Source organism: Geotrypetes seraphini, chromosome 3, assembly GCF_902459505.1.
Source record: "Geotrypetes seraphini chromosome 3, aGeoSer1.1, whole genome shotgun sequence".
NCBI classification, from domain to species: Eukaryota; Metazoa; Chordata; class Amphibia; order Gymnophiona; family Dermophiidae; genus Geotrypetes; species Geotrypetes seraphini.
The window spans coordinates 218290256-218309373 of NC_047086.1; the positions used below are offsets into that span (position 1 = coordinate 218290256).

The following is a 19118-nucleotide window of genomic DNA, read 5'->3' on the forward strand; positions in this document are numbered from 1 at the left end:
ATTAAAATTCAAGCACCTTTCCAGCGACATTGTACCGCTGCTGTGGCGCCTTGCTGAAGAGCTTATGAGCACATTTAAATATTTAAAAGCCTTTAAATGTTATATGATGATATTATTTGAGAAACTTGCCCAGTATTGATGAGAGGGGGGTCTTTTGTGTTTTGTTCTATTTTAAAAGTATTGCCCCCTCAAGTGGACTGTAATTTAAAATCCCCAGTCTGTTTGGATCAAAGATGGATGCAAGTCAGAAAGTGAAGATTGAGAGAAAAACAGTCAATGGATAAGAAGGTCCTAGAAACAGTTAAAAGCACAGAAAAATAAAGTCACCAGACAACAAAGGTAGGGAAAATGATTTTATATATAATGATTGAAATGTGTCAGTTTTGAGAATTTATATCTGCTGTATATATTGTGTGTACATGAAAAATGAATGGGAAAAAATTACATTACAATTAGTAAAGAGGGTGGGATCTGGGGAAGAGCTTAGGTGGATCTAGGGTGGAGTTTGGGAGGTCTATGATTGGGGATACTCAGTTGATATTTGTTAGACTTCCCTGCTGGCATGCCCTACTGGCATTTCAGGGCCTGTCTGGAGGGCCTCTGCGCATGCGTGGATGTCAGCGTGATGATATCACGCATGCACATGATGTCATCACGGTGATGTCTGTGCACTTCTGGGTGCCTCAAGCCGTTGCCACTACCTTTAATGTGCCCCAGCTCGAAAAAGTTTGAGAGACACTGGTTTAGACACAGGTTTAGTCCAGTACAGGTAACATTCAAAGTTGTTAAATTGCAAGAGGATTGTGAAAAATTGCAAGAGGACCTTGTGAGACTGGGCATCAAAATGGTAGATGACGTTTAATGTGAACAAGTGCAAATTGATGCATGTGGGAAAGAGAAACCCAAACTACAGTTATGTGATGGAGAGTTTCACATTAGGAATCACTGCCCAGGAAAAGGAACTAGGTGTCATTGTTGAGGATATATTGCAACCCTTAGCTCAACATGTGGTGGCGGCTAAAAAAGCAAATAGAATGTTAGAAATTATCAGGAAAGGAATGGAAGATAAAAATGATTTAATGCCCTTGTATAGCTCTATGAAACAGCTGCACCTCGAATATTGTTTGCAATTTGGTTGCTGTATCTCAAAAAAAGATTTAGCGAAACTAGAAAAAATATAGAAAAGGGCAATGAAAATGATGGGACAACTTCTCTAAGAGGAAAGGCTAAAGTAGCTAAGGCTCTTCAGCATGGAAAAGAGATGGTTTACGGGTGAAGCTTGAAAAATGGTTTGAAGTTTGGCAACCAAAATTTAAGGCTAAGAAATGCAAGGTCATGCATTTAGGCTGCAAAAACCCGAAGGAATGGTACAGTTTAGGGGGCGAAGAATTTATGTGCATGACAGAAGAGCAGGACTTGGGTGTGATTGTATGATGATCTTAAGGTGGCCAAACAGGTTAAAAAGGTGACGGTGAAAGCTAGAAGGATGCTAGGGTGCATAGGAAGAGGTATGGCCAGTAGGAAAAGGGAGGTATTGATGCCCCTGTATAAGATTCTGGTAGGACCTCATTTAGAAAATTGTGTACAATTCTGGAGGCCGCACCTTCAAAAAGATATAAAAAGGATGGAGTCTGTCCAGAGAAAGGCTACTAAAATGGTGCACGGTCTTAGTCATAATGCATATGGGGACAGACTTAAAGGTCTCAGTCTGTATACTTTGGAAAAAAGGCAGGAGAGAAGAGATATGATAGAGATGTTTAAATATCTACGTGGTGAAAATGTGCATGAGTAGAGTCTCTTTCACTTGAAAGGAAACTCTGGAATGAGAGGAGAGGGCATAGGATGAAGTTAAGAGGTGATAGGTTCAGGAATAATCTGAGGAAATACTTTTTTACAGAAAGGGTGGTGGAACGGTCTCCCTGAAGAGGTGATGGAGACAGACTGTCTGAATTCAAGAATGCGTGGGATAGGCACGTAGGATCTCTTAGAGAGGAAGAGATAATGGTTAATGCAGATGGGCCATTTGGCCTTTATCTGCCATCATGTTTCTTTATGATAGATATCTATAAAGTACTGAGTAGAGTGGAAAGGGTAGATGTCAATCGCTTGTTTATTCTTTCCAAAAAATACTAGGACTAGGTAGCATGCAATGAAACTACTAAGTTTTAGATTTAAAACAAACAGGAGAAAATATTTCTTCACACAATGTGTAATTAAACTCTGGAATTTGTTGCCAGAGAATGTGGTGAAATCAGTTAGCTTAGCAGGGTATAAAAAAATGTTTTGGATAATTTCCTAAAAGAGAAGCCCGTAGGCCATTGTTGAGATGGCTTGGGGAAATCCACTGCTTATTCCTAGGATAAATGGCATAAAATCTGTTTTACTATTTGGGATCTACAGTAGCTAGGTTCTTGTGATCTGTGTTGGCCACTGTTGGGAATAGGATATTGGGTTTGATGGGCCTTCTGTCTGTCCCAGTATGGCAATTCTTGTGTTCTTATGAGCCAGTTTTAAAGATCTAAAAGCCAGAAGGGGATAAGCAAGAAGTCTCAGTATGGAGCAGGACAGAACAGAGGAAAATGAAGAGTTGTGTGGCAAGTTCTTAGTACTGAAATAGCAGGGGTGCTGCAGGGTGCTATTAAGATGCATGGGTATTCACTTACACTGATGTACATAAATCTTAAACATTGACTCTCACCTTGTCCAAAGGATTCAATACTCTTCTTCAATGTGTCCATGTCCCCTGAGAAGCGAGCAGCCCGGCCCAGGTCTTCATCATACTTTCTCTCACTGACAAAGTGCTGAATGTAGTAGGGAGAAAGGGTCAGATGTATAAGCAACAAGTGACTGTAAACAGAGAAAAGAATCTACAGTACATCATCTCCCCAATCTGAGTGCAAGCAAAGGAACGAGTCTGTACTATCTTTGCTGTAATGGAAGGAACAGCTTTCCTTGCTTAGAATTCTCTGCATGCAAAGCAAATACCTTTAGAGTGGTGGGGATGGAAAGGCAAGGCAAGGTGGGCAAAAAGATGAAGGGCTATGTTACCTTGATGTCCGCTCGCAGCTCTGAGAGCTGTTCCTCCGACATTCTGACAGCCACGTCCGTCATTCGTTTTAGTTCCTCTGCTTTCTTCTGGCGACTATCCAGGATCTCCACTATGAAGTAAAGTGGGGCAGAAGCCTCCATCAGTGCTATTAGCCATATTCATTGGGGAAATCCTGAAAATTCAACTGGGTTGTGGCTCTCGAGGACTGAGGTTGCCCACCTCTGATTTACATACACAAGCCTCTATCACAACATTTGGACATTTTATACAGACTTAAAAGAAAAAAAAAAAAAGACTACTTACTGGCTTCCAATTTAACTTTGTCCATCTCAGCCAATAATGCTACTTCCTGGTCCATGAGACTGGAACATAAAGTAATATGGATATGAGTGTACAGCACCACAGCCAAATAGAAAGATACACACCTTCCCTTAACAATGGGATTCTGTCAGGTACTTGTGACCTAGTTTGGCCACTGTTGGAAGCAGGATACTGAGTTAGAAGGACCTTCGGTCTGACCCAGTACAGCTGTTCTTATATTCTTAATGCAGCCCTACAAACCATGCATGCCCAATTCCACAGCCACATATCAAGTCATGAGCATGTCCACCACCATAGTTGTACAATTTAAAAATGCAAAAAATTAAAAAAAGATTTGTGGAAATTTGGCAAAGTTTTCTGTGACACCAATTATTTGGCAGCATTCTGCCTACTAGAAAATGACAGACAGAAAATGTAAGAGATGGTGGCAGAGGATACATTTCCATTTTCTCTCTCTCACCCAGCACTTTCTGCTTTCTCCCTTTGACAAACATACACAGCTATCCCCTTACCCCACACACATGTAAAGAAGCCTAAGGAGCTTTTTACCAAGATCTATGTTTGTTCCCAGTGGAGGGTATATTATGGTTATCATTATAGGAAGTGTACCGAATTTGCTCCTTTCCATGGGGTAGCCACATTCAGTCCATGGTACTGGTCAGAAAAAGAGAGAGGTTCAATCACTTGTCTTTTAGGAGAAGGGAGCCGGACAGGAGGAGGCTTGCCTCTTGTTGTTTATAATATCCCACAGTGGGACAGATAACCATATTGTAAGGCCCCTGTGGTTGTGCTTCTAGATTCAGCAGTAGAGTGGAATGTCCCCATTGTGAAGGAATAAGCCTCTCATTCTGGGTCTGTCTTTCTTTTTTAGTTCAATTTATTTATTGAATAATGAAGAAAAGGAAAAAATGTACATCATGTAACAAAAACAGAAGGGGAAAGATGATCTGAGTTCCAGCAGAGAACACAAATTGCCACAGGAGTAGTGAGAAGTGTGTGTCATATGCCTATTCAGAGTTGCCCAACCATGTGGAAAGGAGACATGAAAGGCTGCCTATCCAGAGCACTGGTCCAGGAGTCTAAAGGAAACAAAGTAAAGAGATTCAGGCATTTGGAGAAACAGGCACAAGAAAGGTCCTTAGGGAATCAGAGCCTAACACCAGTCCAAAAAGAGCCTAAAGTCAAAAGAATGGTGTCACAGGAGAGTTTGCCAGAAAGGATAAAAAATCATTGTCTCCGTACCCTGCAAAAACTGCAACTACAACTGTTACAATCTGCAGCAGCTTTAGTTTTAGTGAAATGTTCTCAGTGAAGATTTACTTCAAAAAACCAAATACTGGGTGGTGTCTCCTTGGAACTGTTTCTATCTAAACATCTCAGGCCCAGGTGGTAAATCTTCCTCCTCTTCCCCCAATAGAGCATCCAGGCCAAGGTTTGCTAGAGCCCAGTGAGGCACAGCATTGGTATGAAGTGTTAGCCCCAGTCAGCACCATATTTGGAGGGGGGCTACATACATATAATGGTTTCCAGCTGCTGCTTCCTCCTCCTCCTCCACCCCATGTAGCTGTCTTCATATGCCCACACTCATACCTGTCTCCCCTACCTCAGGTGGGAGGGAAGAAGAGAACACAGTTGCCCTCCACAATACACACAGATACTCCCCTCCCCTTTCTCACCCCGCCCTCTCCTTTCCTCCACAATAAAATAGGGAAAGTGCTGTAGCTGGAAGAAAAGAGGAACTACAACAAAACAAATAAAAAGATACATCACCTTCATTTCTCTCCTCCCCACTCCACACTATTTCAAGCAGACCCAGTTCCCTTACCCATTCAGATCTGACATATGAAAAACAAACAAAAAAGAACTTCCATTCAGGGCTATATTGTGTATTTGACCTTTGTAAAGGGTCACTGAACAGGCAGGATAGCAGTTTATCAGGTCCTACCATGATAAGATAAGGAGATAGCAGCACAGTCCTAGCTTATCAGAATCTGGGAACTTGAAACACTGGCCTAGTGACTGTCCTGAGAAGAGATCTCTCTCTCCCCTCCAGGTTCAGAAGTTAAGAAGGGGCCCCTGCCTTACATCTGGGTGTTAGCTGCTCCACTCCTGCCATTTCTTTCTCTGAACTGCTGAAGACAGCCAAGAGAATCAGGCTTGTGTCAGAAATTGTACGTCTCACAAATGCTGCATATTCACTGGAAGGCAATCTGTGACTGTGCTCTGCCACTGGATTGTGGAAATGAAGGGCTTGAGTATATCAAAGGGAAAGGGGAGTGGGGCTGTGCTTCGAGAGTGAGCAGGTAAACATCCTATTGGCTCAGCTGCTAGGGAAGCTGGTCTGGCCCAGGGCTCTAGTGCTGATAAATCTGGTAGAGAGCGCACACTCCTCTCTTTTGGCATTTATTGAAGGTGGTTTCTCCTTGGCTGTGTGTCAGAGCAGCTGTAAGGAGTCACTCCCTCCCTTGCCATGCGGAACTGCATTTCCTGCTTAGGCTGCCTCAGTACGTCAAAGTACTTTTGCTGAGCATGATTTTACTGCTGCACCCTAAGCTTTCACATTTTATAATGTGACAGCTGGGACTTTGCAAGACGTAATTAAGCCTAAGAGTAGGAAACTATTGGCATTTGCTCATGAACAACACAAGGCAGATACAGACAGTCAAACAGACATATACAGAGGAAGGACAGTGTGTGACACACACATAAAAGGGGTGGGGGGAACATAGGGGAGAATGCATGTGGTCCAAAACACAAGGCTGGGAACAGCATAAGATGACAGTGAGGGACAATGATGAGAATGCAGAAAAAAAGAGAGAGACAGACTTCAGAAGGAAAGAAACTAACATAGATGAGAAAGCAAGAGAGTAAGGGGCAGAAAGATGTCCAGAAAGGTGTCTTCATTTCACTGCATAACACTAGGACCAGAGTAAGTCAAGAAATGATATCAGACACTGGGGTTGTCGGGTTTCGACCTATGATTCAGCATTCTTAGAATAATCATGTATAGCTCAATTTAGAATTACCACTAGGCAGCTGCTTAGTACTAACTGACACCATCAGCCAACCATATTTTGATGATGTTTGGTTAAACACAGAGTCACTCTTTCCCAGCTGAAGCTTTTCAACATTTAAGCTGTCATTTTTTGAAGGCCACTTCTGCTCTAGAGCATGGGACTGACACAGAGGGGTGACCCACGGGGGTACTGCTGCTTCCTCAGCCTACAATGCACATTGTAGACAGCAGACACAGTGCTGTCTGGTTTCTAAAACAGGATGGCACTCACCAGCTCTGCAGCTCTGCAAATGACAGCTTTATCTTCTTGATAGAGGCATCCATCTCCTCCTTCACCACAACACGATACCGGGCTAGGGATACTGCACAGCGCTGCAGGTCTTTCACTGACTTCTCAATGTTAGCACCTGATATGTGCGTTTATATATGAGAGAGAAAGGGAAAGAAAAAAAAAACCCAACAACAATAATTTGAAGGGACAGCATCAGCAAAAGGTAAGCAGTATTCCTAAATATGAAAATTCCACAAAGCACAAATATCTTCCAACTTAAACACTAACGACTGTTACACGTTAAGGGAAAATACCACAGCTGGACCTCAGAGTCCCACAACTCTGCTTTATAGGTACACTGAAATCCCAGCCAGTTCCCATTGATGATTGCAAGCTTTCTTTTCTGCATCACTACTTTTTGGCTTCTATCAGGACTTTGTTGGTGACCCTTACTGCTGAATACTGCACCTGATCAGGCTGCATGTACAAGATACAAGATTTACAGCTATGACAAGATAACCAAGTTACTGACATAGGGCTCGATTCCATAAGCCCACCGATCAAGTCCCGACCACTTAGTGACCCCCTTTGCGGCCCGATTCACTAACCTCTGTCCCAATCATCCTCAGATCCGCGCATGCAAATGACAGGGAACGGCATTCAAATGTAGGCAGGCAGCGATTCACTAAACAAATCTGGATACATTCTTGAAAGAAAAAGTTATTGAGGGATATAAGTAGGGAAGATATAGGATAAAGAAGGGTACAGTAGAAGGATATGGATAAAGAAGGATAAAAGGGATGGAAGGATATAAAGGATCGCTTACAGGTCATGGATCTGATGGGTCGCCGCGGGAGAGGACTGCTGGGCATGATGGTCCTCTGGTCTGACCCAGCAGAGGCACTGCTTATGTTCTTAACACCGACTGGGCTAGCTGATCAACAAAAGAAATGACTGCTGGGGACCAGTCGCTCACTGCTTTCTGAATGCATCTCAAGCTCTCCTTCCCCGAATCTCTCCTGCCTGCTGCCTTGACTCGCCGCCCTGCTCTCACCCCGAATATCTTCTGCCTGCCACCCTGACTCGCTGCCCCAAATCTCTCCTGCCCATGGGCTCGCGAAGAAAAAGAGAAGCAAAAAAAGTTTTAAAAAGTCGCTGCTCTGTAAGCATGTGCAGACCAACTACAGATGGTCTGCGCATGCATCAGGATCGCTATTCGCTAAAAAAGCTAAACCTAATCCACTACATATATGCAGATGACATTTCCATTTTAATCCCAGTAAACAGCATAACGAACGAGACCTCAGAATACATTTCTCAAATTATGGCCGAAATAGAACACTGGACAATAAACTTCAAGCTGAAACTAAACACAGGAAAAACAAAAGTCTTCCTTGCAAGCCCAACGGACAAAATTACCAATACAACGTTACATATAAAAGATCATGCATACCCGATTACTAAAACAATAAAAATATTGGGAGTCACACTAGACACACACTTGACAATGGTGGAACACACGAACATAGTAGTAAAAAAAATATTTCCTGACACTGTGGAAATTAAGGTCCATCAAAAAATATTTCGACCCTCTATCATTTAGACTACTAGTGCAATCACTAATACTTTTAACACTGGACTACTGCAATATTGTTTATATGGGTATACCCTAAAAAACTGTAAGGAAACTTAGGATTGTCCAAAACACAGCGGTCCACTTGATATTTGGATTAAAAGAGAGCAACCATGTTAGCCCCTACTACAGACTGCTTCACTGGCTGCCAATGGATGTACGAATAATTTTCAAGTTCTCTTGCATATGTTTCAAACTGGTTTGGGGACTAGCTCCTACCTACCTGCTTCCTCACTTCACTCTATACAATCCTACGAGACAAACCAGAAACAGCAACCTATTTGCATACCTAAGCATTACCGGCTGCAGATACAAAACCTTCCTGGATAGAGCTTTTATGTAACAAGCTAACAAACAACAACACTGGTTAGACAGCTACATAAATGGAGCAAGACTGACATATAATGCCTTTAGAAAAGCCATAAAAACTGCCTTATTCAACAGAATTGTCACCTAAAAAAGTATCTACACCTAACACTACATATGTCCACTCCTGCTTTCAAGTCTGAAATGTCTAACATTATATTTCGCTGCCTTTTTAAGACTCTGTTTGCTGTATTTTCACTGCCTTTTGTAAGATTCTATATGCTTTTTGTAAGTTTCTATATACTGTATCCCGGACTTCAACATATTGTAACTCGCTGACTGTCCAACTCTCTTCAATGTGAACTGTCTAGAAGTCTCACGACTATGGCGGTATAGAAGAATAAAGTTATTATTATTCAGCGATTCCTGCAATTGGTTGAGAGCGTGATTCTGAGAGTCCTCATTTGCATGAGGATGCGTTGTGAATCATCCCCCCGGTCCCAAATCAGATGGTCCGTTTAGTGAATCTCCCCCATAGTAGGTGTTTGTGGACAGCAGGATACAAGTCTTCACAGCATGGGTGGCATTACCAACACAACCTGCACAGAAAGCTTGCCAGCTTAGTAATTAGGAAAAGAAATGAGCCTTGAGGACCCCCTCAGAGAGATTGTGGAGGGCTGACAGACCAAACCTACTGTTGTGTTGGGAATCCTTTTCCAAACAGCAGTGGACTGCAACTGTCCATGTTACAGCTCTGCAAATCTCCTCCATGGAGACTGTTCTCAAGTGGGATACCAATGCTGCCCATAGCTCTGACATTATGAGCTTTGAAATCCCTCAAGAGTCATGCTTGATGCAATCTGCTAGGCAGTTAGTGTGCATTTATTGACTTCAGCCCCATCCTATTAGATAGAAGCAAAACAAAGCTGGATGGACTTTGAGTGCATTCCAAAGAGAAGGCCAGGGCTCTCTTGCAAACACAATGTGTGCAGTACAGTTTTACCTTTGTGAGTGTGAGGCCTGGGAAATAAATGGTGGCATAATGATAGATTAAGATTGAAATCCAACATCACTTTAGGAAGGAACTTAGGGTGAATGCCCAGAACCACCTTGTTGTAGAATTAGTGTAATGTATCAGTTACTAGAGCCTTGAGCTCCCATATTCTGTGCATCAAAATCACTCCCACAAAAACAGTGTCATCCAGGTTAGGGAGTTTAGTTTTACAGGTACGAAATGTCTTAGAGGAGCTTTCACTAACTAGGTTAAAACTTCATTGAGGTTCCATGACAGTGCAAAAAGCTTACCTGGAAGCCACGTATGCAGCGGAGAAAGCCTGTACATAAGACAAAAAAGAGGATCCAACAGATCTGCAGTAAAAACCGATAAACCAAGGACAAAGAAAAGGACTGCAGACAGGTGTACAAGATGCAGGCAAAATTTATTATAAGCTAATAAACACGGTCTGTGTTTCGATCAACACTGTCTTCTTCAGGGGGTTCCATATAAAGGTGGTAACAAATAAACGCAAAAACTATGCCTGATCTGTATACGGTGTAGTTCATATGGTGCTCTGCTGAGTCCCTGTCAGGCTACATTAGGATTCCAGGATGGAAACGGTGCTTGAATCAGAGGCTGTAATCTCAATGCACCCTTCATGAACCTGACTATGTCTAGGTGGGACGCTAGCAAAGCTCTTTTCTCTTGTCCCCAGAAGCAGGAGGGTCCTGCTACTTCAGCCCTAAGGAACGCCACCGCCATTCCTTTGTCAAGGCCTTCCTGTAGAAACATTAGTATGGATGAGATAGGTGCATTGGCTGGCTCTAACTTCTTTTTGCTGCACCAGCGTTGAAAACATCTCCCATGCCTTATCATATGCTGAAACTGTTGTGAGCTTTTTGGCTTTAAGCAAAGTCGCAATGACTATCTCTGAGTACCCTTTGTGGACTAGCGCTACATGCTCATGAGCCATGCTGTATCTTCTAGGCCAACTAGCCCCTCTGAAAGCAAGTCTGCTCCTTTTGTAGACATACAAGATCAGCATACCAAGGGTACCTGAGCCAATCTGGCGCTACAAGAACCACTAGTCCCATGTGATGAGCTATATGGTGGATCACCTGGCCTATCATGGGCCAAAGGGGAAACACGTATAACAGCTTGGCCTCTGGCCATGGTTGAACCAGGGCTTCTAGGCCTGCACTTCCGGACTCATAACTTTGACTCAAGAACTGATCTGCCTTCTTGTTTTTTACAGTTGCCATGAGGGTGAAAATCAGGCAACCTCCACCTCTCACAAATGCTTGGAAGGCTTGCAGAGAGAACTTGCTTGTTGAGGTAATCCGCTTGAACACTGTCCACTCCAGCCACATGTGCCGCCTAGATGGCCTGCAGGTGTGTTTCTGCCCAATGGAACAGTGCTTTCGCCTCCTGTCATAGTGGAGGGCTTCTGGTGCCTCCCAGTCTGTTAACATAAGCCACCTCTGTGGCATTGTCGGAGAATACTCTGAATTGCTCTCCAGCAAGGACTTCAGTTGGAGCAGCGACATCCAAATTATTTGGAATTCCAGTCTGTTGATAGATCAATTCCGTTGAGACGGGGTCCTTTGGCCTTGGACTGGGTGACTGTTGCAATGAGCCCCAAGTGAACACGCTGGCATCCATTGTGAGGGTGACCCAGGACTGGATCTAAAGGGAAATCCCTTTTGCCAAAAACTGTAGAAGAACTGGCAACCAGCGAGACAGCAAGGCAACCTGGAGGGCACACATGTGCCCATGCCCATGACACCACTTCTATCACGGCAGCCATAGAACCCAGGACTTGCAAGTAATTTCATGCAGTAAGCTCTAGCTTGGTTAATAAGGCTGTAATCTGAACATGAAGATTCTGTTTGCATGCTGCTGGAAGAAAGATGTGGACTTTCACCTTGTGGAATTGGACTCCCAGATATTCCAGGACCTGTGTTGGCACCAGGTGGCTCTTTCAGTATTTCCCAATCCATCCCAGATTGTGCAGTGTTTCAACAACTGCTGCAACCTGCTCTGCGAAGAGGAGCGGCCATCACTACCATAACCTTGGTGAATGTTTGGGGTGTTGTTGCCAGCCCAAAGGGAAGTGCCGAGAATTGATAGAGATTTTCCAGCACATAGAAACTGAGGACATTCCTGTTCTAGGAAGACAAGAAAGTACAGGTAAACGTCATCAAATTTAAGGTAGCCAGAAATTTTCCTGGCTACACCGCTGCAATAACTGAGGGAACAGTTTCCATCCGAAACCGAGGCATTCTCAGTACCGTGTTGACATGCTTGAGATCCAGAATGGGCCTACATTCCTCTGAGCCTTTCTTTGTCATGGCAAAGTATATGGAATATCTGCCGGATCCGAATCATCTGGAGGAATTGGTTCTATGGCTTGGATATCTAGCAATCTGCTTAGCGTTGCTCTGATCCTGTTTGCTTTATCTGATAGGCCTGCTGGTGAATCCATGAACCAGTCGGAGAGAGGATGTGTGAACACTATCTTGCAACCCTCCTTCATAAGAACATAAGAATTTCTGCTGCTGGGCGAGACCAGTGATCCATCATGCCCAGCAGTCCGCACACGTGGCAGCCCCAGGTCAAAGACCAGTACCCTAACTGAGACTAGCCCTACCAGTGCACTTCTTGTTAAGCAGGATCCTGTCCAACCCTGTCTTGAATCCCTGGAGGGTGTTTTCCCCCACGACAGATTCTGGAAGAGCGTTCCAGTTTTCCACCACTCTCTGGGTGAAGAAGACCTTCCTTACGTTCGTCCGGAATCTATCCCCTTTCAACTTTAGAGAGTGCCCTCTCGTTCTCCCTTCCTTGGAGAGGGTGGACAACCTGTCCTTATCTAATAAGTCTATCTCCTTAAGTACCTTGAATGTTTCGACATCAGAGGAGGTGCGGGTCCGCGACAGAAGAAACAGTTCCTAAGAAGTACAAAGATCGCTAGCACCGCAATCTGTTTGTAGGCTGTTCCTGGAAGGCAAACAGTGCGGGGAGGCCAGGGGGGGAAGCGGGAGGCCACGGGGGTGGGGGAGCCGACAGTAGCCCTTCCCAACTGACCCTCCCCACTCGCCCTCTAAAGCAGGTGCGGCAGCTGCTGGCCTGCAAGAGCAGTGCTGCCACTCCTGCTTTAGGAGGTGAGGTGGGAGGATCAGGCAAATTGGGAAGCCGATTTTTTTTTTGTTTTGAACCGATTCGAATCGATTCACCCAAAGTGAATCGGGCAGCACTAGTGATGATGCCGCTAGCTACAGGAAATTTATTTTAAGTAGTGGGGAAAGGGGATGCACTAAACCTTCAGGAATTACAGAGTCTGATGCAGAAAGCTGGGTTGGGGTGCAGACCTGGTAGCTCGCTACTCACTGACAGGAAGGGGAGCATTTGGCAATGAGCTGTGGATTGTTAGAGCATTTTTACCATAACAGAAGCTTGCATGCTCATTGCTTATTACATAGCCGTGGAATTTAAAAAAAATAATTTTGCGATAGAAGCCACATGCTGAGCTGGCTCTAGTGACTTTTTGCATTATCCCCTGAACATTCAGACACACTTCTTAATACATGGGACTCACCCAGCTTCCTGTTACTGGAGGGCAACGTAGAATCCTCAGGCAGAGGCATAAATGATGAAGCTTGTGAGCCAGCTATGCTTCCTGTACGTGCCTTCTGAGTACTCTTATGCTCGTGTGAAGGGGATCTTCTTGGGTGGGTACTCTGGGAGAGCAAGGAGGTTGGCTGCTTTAGTTCTACATCAAGTTTCCCATTCTCCAGGCCAGAGGCTGCAGAGGATCAGAGATTGCCATTTATTAGCATCAGTTATCCACTTGTAACTGGAACTTGCAGCAACAAAGTGATGGGAGAGATCTCATAGTTTCTATACTCTCTCCTCACTGCTGTCCAGACTGAGTACCAACATAAACATCACCACTTACATTGTAACACAATCACTACTGCAGTAGTGATTTTCTGTGTTATGGTGCCTTGTAAAGATCCTCACACTTTTTTTTTTTTTTTATCAGTAGAATGTGAAAATGTGCAACTTCAAAATACATCAAAGGAGTCATCTATTTCATCTACATTTTCAACATGAAAAAAACAATTACAGAACTGTTGAACAAGTAGAGAATGACAAAATTTTTCCCAATCCTTCCGCATGCATGTGAGTGACAGTGACCAGGCATGCAGAGGGGAGAGGTACTTTGAAAGATGCAACTGCCAAAGCCATATTTATTCCCAAAGTGCCTACAGACAACTAAAGGGGGGGGAGGGAATAGTCTGTGTTTCCCGCCTCAATCTTGCCCTCTCACCTTTTTTCTGTAATAGCAGCAGCAACTACATTATAAAGATTTAGTATGAGGCCTGAAAGTTTCTGCACCGTGCACAGTCCCAAATAGTGCTTTACCTTTTTCTCCCACACATGCAGAAGGACGGAGGCAGAACACTGTGCAACAGTTTGCAGGCTTCATGCTGAATCTTAATGTATTTGCTGCCGCTGCTCGTGGCCTGGACCAAGGCATGGCAGCAACAGCAATGCTCTGGTGCCTAGTGGAAATTTCTTATGCCTAAAAATTCAGGACGTTAACTGCTACGTTTCAGGTTTTCAAAAGTTTCTGTGCTGCAGAAGCTGAAAAGCCTCTCTCATAGAAATGCATCAGAAAATTTTGACTGCATAAGCCTGTGAACTGAGGGGTTCTCCCCCTAGTCCAAGAGCACTCAGATCCTGATCCACTTCGTCCAGTGTCATATTGTCTCTGACCAAGGCTTCTCTCTGGGAGAAAGGATAAAGCAACCAGATCAACATCTTCAGGGACCCCTTCCGACTAGCTATCAATGTCTGGGGAGCCACGAGCCTCCTTGAAGCAGATACTGGAACATGGGGAGGCTGTGCAGGTGGTTGCTCTCTAGCTGACCCAGAATATGCCGCAGCATTGCCAACATAGGCTTGCCAGAGCAAGTTCACAAAGTCAGGCATAAAGGACTGCGAACTCCCTTCAAGAGCAGGGTTAGAGCACTTTTTCACTTTGGGGCCATCAGAACTTTTATTAGGCACTCGCACCGCATCACAGGACTCCCAAAAGGGTAAAATCATCCCCAATTTGTCCCAACAGTCGTTTATTTATTTATTCATTCAATTTTCTATACCATTCTCCCAGGGGAGCTCAGAATGGTTTACATGAATTTTTCAGGTACTCAAGCATTTTTCCCTGTCTGTCCCGGTGGACTCGCAAGCTATCTAATGTACCTGGGGCAATGGGGGGATCAATTGACTTGCCCAGGGTCACAAGGAGCAACATGGGTTTGAACCTACAACCTCAGGGGAAGTTCTGGTAGTTCCGCTGAGTCAGGAGTGGTACCGGAGGACTGGCGAAGGGTAGATGTGATCCCTCTCCACAAAAGTGGAAGTAAGGAAGAAGTAGGGAATTACAGGCCGGTAAGTCTGACTTCTGTGGTAAGCAACACTTTTAAAACAGAGAATGGTCAAGTTTCTGGAATCCTGTGGATTACAGGACCGGAGGCAACATGGATTCACTAGAGGTAGGTCTTAGACAAATCTGATCAATTTCTTTGACTGGGTGACCAGAGAATTGGATAGAGGATGTGCGCTAGATGTGGTGGTGTATTTAGATTTTAGCAAAGCCTTTGACAGTGTTCCACGCAGACATCTAATAAATAAACTGAGTGCCCTCGGGATGGGTCCCAAAGTGATGGGCTGGGTCAAAAACTGGTTGAGTGGAAGGCGACAGAGGGTAGTGATCTATGGAGATCGCTCTGAGGAAAGGGATGTTACTAGTGGTGTGCCTCAAGGTTCTGTTCTTGGGCCTGCTCTTTTTAACATTTTTATAAACGATATTGCTGAAGGTTGTCGGGTAAGATTTGCCTCTTTGCGGATGACACCAAAATCTGCAATAGAGTAGACATGCCAGTTGGTGTGAATAACATGAAGAAAGACCTGGCAAAGCTTGAAGAATGGTCTGAAATTTGGCAGCTAAAATGTAATGCTAAGAAATGCAAGGTCATGCATTTGGGCTGCAAAAACCCGAGGGAACGGTACAGATTAGGGAGTGAAGAGCTTATGTGCACGACAGAAGAGCGAGACTTGGGTGTGATTGTATGTGATGATCTTAAGGTGGCAAAACAGGTTGAAAAGGTGACGGCGAAAGCTAGAAGGATGCTAGGTTGCATAGGGAGAGGTATGGTGACTTTGGTGAGATCTCATTTAGAATATTGTGTACAATTGTAGAGGCCATACCTTTAAAAAGATATAAAAAGGATGGAGTCAGTCAAGAGGAAGCCTACTAAAATGGTATGTGGTCTTCATCATAAGATGTATGGGGACAGACTGAAAGATCTCAATCTGTATACTTTGGAGGAAAGGCGGGAGAGGGGAGATATGATAAGAGACATTTAAATACCTACGTAATGTAAATGCGCATTAGTTGAGTCTCTTTAATTTGAAAGGAAACTCTGTAATGAGAGAGCATAGGATGAAGTTAAGAGGTGATGGGCTCCGGAGTAATCTAAGAAAATACTTTTTTACAGAAAGGGTGGTAGATGCATGGAACAGTCTCCCAGAAGAGATGGTGGAGACAGAGAATGTGTCTGAATTTAAAAGGGCCTGGGATAGGCACGTGGGATCTCTTGGAGAAAGAGATAATGGTTACTGCGGATGGGCAGACTGGATGGGCCATTTGGCCTTTATCTGCCATCATATTTCTAAGTTTCTCACGGTTCTGAGGCTGTAGTTTTAACCACTGCACTACACTACAATACACTTTCCCTACAGCATTAAAAAGGTGGTCAGAGGCTAAACCTGCGGTTCCCGCCTCCCCAGCATTTGCAGTGGAACACGCGGCACAAGAGCGCTCTTCGGGTGCCCAACCGTCACAAACTTTGCATGAATTCATGTTATTGGAGCAAGAGGACTCCATCTCTGGTGGTTAGAATAAAAAACAAGGCTTTTTAAAAAAGTCTGAGAACTCAGAATTCAAATCGGGAAAAATCTAAGATGGCCAGTTCCAGGATTTCTCGCGAGAACTTGCGGCAGCCTATCAAGGAGCGATGCAGGGCCGGCCAGCAGCACGAAAAGCTTGCTGCTGCGTGCCAGCTTGGGTGCGCCACTGGCTACTTATGTTTACTGTAGTAATGTTCTGAAACAGGGTTAATCTCAGCACACTGATATTATTAGGCCCTGTGAAAGAATTATGAATCATTCCCATTCCCTTTCCCCTCTTGCCACGTAGCCATTCTAAAGCAAGGGAAAATGTTAGCACCTTGTGACAGAATGCTTAGGCATTCCCCCCTCCCCTCTTGTCACAAGACCCCTGTCACATATTAACCCTTATTTTATTTAAGCAGTCCATATTTGGAAAGGACATCAGCTGACAGGCATTGAGGACGTGCAAAAAAGCAGTTACTTACCGTAACAGGTGTTATCCAGGGACAGCAGGCATATATTCTCACATGTGGGGTGACGTCATCTACGGAGCCCCGATGCAGAAGCATTTTCAAGCAAACTTGATTGAAGATTTAAGTTTGCTCTGCTGCTCCACGCATGCGTGCCTTCCTGCTCCACTAGGGGGCGCATCCCCTCGTGGTCTCCAGTTCACTTAACTAGCAAAGAAGCCAACCTCGGGGAGGTGGGCGGGTTGTGAGAATATATGCCTGCACAGCTGTTGAAAGCACATGCGTCTTCTTCGCTCCGCGGAAACGAAGAAACTGGGGACCATGCTCTCCTCCGTCGAGCGGGAAGGCACCCGCGCATGCGCGGTGCGGTCAACTAGAACTTTCTAGTTAAAAGTGTCCATACCGGGGTTCCGTCGGTGACGTCACCCATACGTTAAGAATATACTGCCTGCTTGTCCTGGGATAACACCTGTTACGGTAAGTAACTGTGCTTTATCCCAGGACAAGCAGGCATGATATTCTCACATGTGGGTGACCTCCAAGCTAACTGAAAAGGGATGGAGGGAAGTTGGCAATTTAAGCAAATAGATTTCGCAAAACCGATTGGCCGAACCGGCCATCACTCCTGGACAGTGAGTCCAGACAGTAATGGGAGGTGAAAGTATGAACCGAAGACCACGTGGCAGCCTTGCAGATTTCCTCAATAGGTGTGGACCTGAGGAACGCTACGAAGGCTGCCATCGCTCGGACCTTGTGTCCCGTTACTCAACCATGCAGTGCGAGACCAGCCTGAGCGTAGCAGAAGGAGATGCAATCGGCCAGCCAGTTGGACAAGGTGCGCTTGGAGACTGGGTGACCTAACCGGTTTGGGTCGAAGGACAAAAACAGTTATGGGACTTTCCGGTGTGGTTGAGTGCGTTGGAGGTAGAAGGCCAACGCTCTCTTACAGTCAAGAGTGTGGAGCGCCACTTCTCCGGGATGAGAGTGGGGCTTGGGAAAAAACACAGGTAAGACAATGGACTGATTGAGATGAAAATCAGACACTACTTTAGGTAAGAACTTTGGATGAGTTCGGATTACCACCTTGTCGTGATGGAATACCGTGAAGGGTGGTTCCGCCACTAGAGCTTGTAGCTCACTAACCCGCCGAGCGGAAATGAGCGCAAGCAGGAAAATCACCTTCCAAGTGAGGAATTTTGGATGGCATTTGTCTAGGGGCTCAAATGGAGGTTTCATTAGTTGAGCCAGAACCACGTTAAGGTTCCAAACCACCGGAGGAGGTTTGAGAGGAGGGTGGACATTCAGAAGACCCTTCATGAAGCGAGAGACTAGGGGATGGAGCGAGAGGGCTTTCCCTTCCAGGGGCTGATGGAAGGCTGCAATCGCACTGAGGTGTACTCGAATGGAGTTGGTCTTTAGGCCGGAGTGAGATAATTGAAGTAAATAGTCAAGGACCAGGGGTCCTGGCTGTGAGAGGAGCACCAGGCTGAGAATCTGGTCCACTTTTGGGAGTAGCAGGTTCTCGTTGAGGTCTTTCTAGAGGCCTCCAATATCTCCTTGACTGATTGAGACACGGGGAGAGAAGTCAGGGGGAAAGAAACCAAGCATTCAGATGAAGAGATTGAAGATTGGGATGTAACAGCGAACCCTGACCCTGTGATAGTAGAGAGAGAAACCGAGGCAGAGGCAGTGGATCTCTGACACTGAGTTGAAGTAGAAGGGAAAACCAAGGCTGGCGTGGCCAGCGAGGAGCGATCAGGATCAGGGTGGCTTGTACTGTTTTCAGGTGGATGAGCGTCCGCAGGATCAGAGGAAACGGCGGGAACGCGTATAGGAACCTTCCCTCCCAGTCGAGGAGGAAGGCGTCGGCCTCGAGCCGGTCCAGGGAGTACATCCAGGAGCAGAAGAGAGGCAGTTTGTGATTGTGGGGGGATGCGAACAGATCTATTTGAGGTGTCCCCCACTGTTTGAACACCTGTCGTAGGGTTTGAGAGTGCAGTGACCACTCGTGTGGCTGGAGGAGGCGGCTGAGTCTGTCCGCCAGACAGTTTTTGTTCTCCTTGTATGTACACCGCTCGAAGGAAGGTGTTGTTGGAGA

General features: G+C 45.1%; 1 protein-coding gene across 3 annotated transcripts in view; it reads right to left on the reverse strand.

The window, feature by feature from the left end:
* Positions 1 to 19118, reverse strand: part of SPATS2 (spermatogenesis associated serine rich 2) — a 139897-nt gene that overhangs the window by 34270 nt on the left and 86509 nt on the right. For all 3 annotated transcript variants that reach the window (XM_033938066.1, XM_033938067.1, XM_033938068.1), the window contains 5 exons: positions 13189 to 13395; positions 6658 to 6793; positions 3353 to 3411; positions 3049 to 3158; positions 2699 to 2801 (listed from right to left, as the gene is read on the reverse strand). In XM_033938066.1, the coding sequence (XP_033793957.1) occupies positions 2699 to 2801; positions 3049 to 3158; positions 3353 to 3411; positions 6658 to 6793; positions 13189 to 13395 (615 nt within the window). The remainder of the gene's footprint in view (positions 1 to 2698; positions 2802 to 3048; positions 3159 to 3352; positions 3412 to 6657; positions 6794 to 13188; positions 13396 to 19118) is intronic.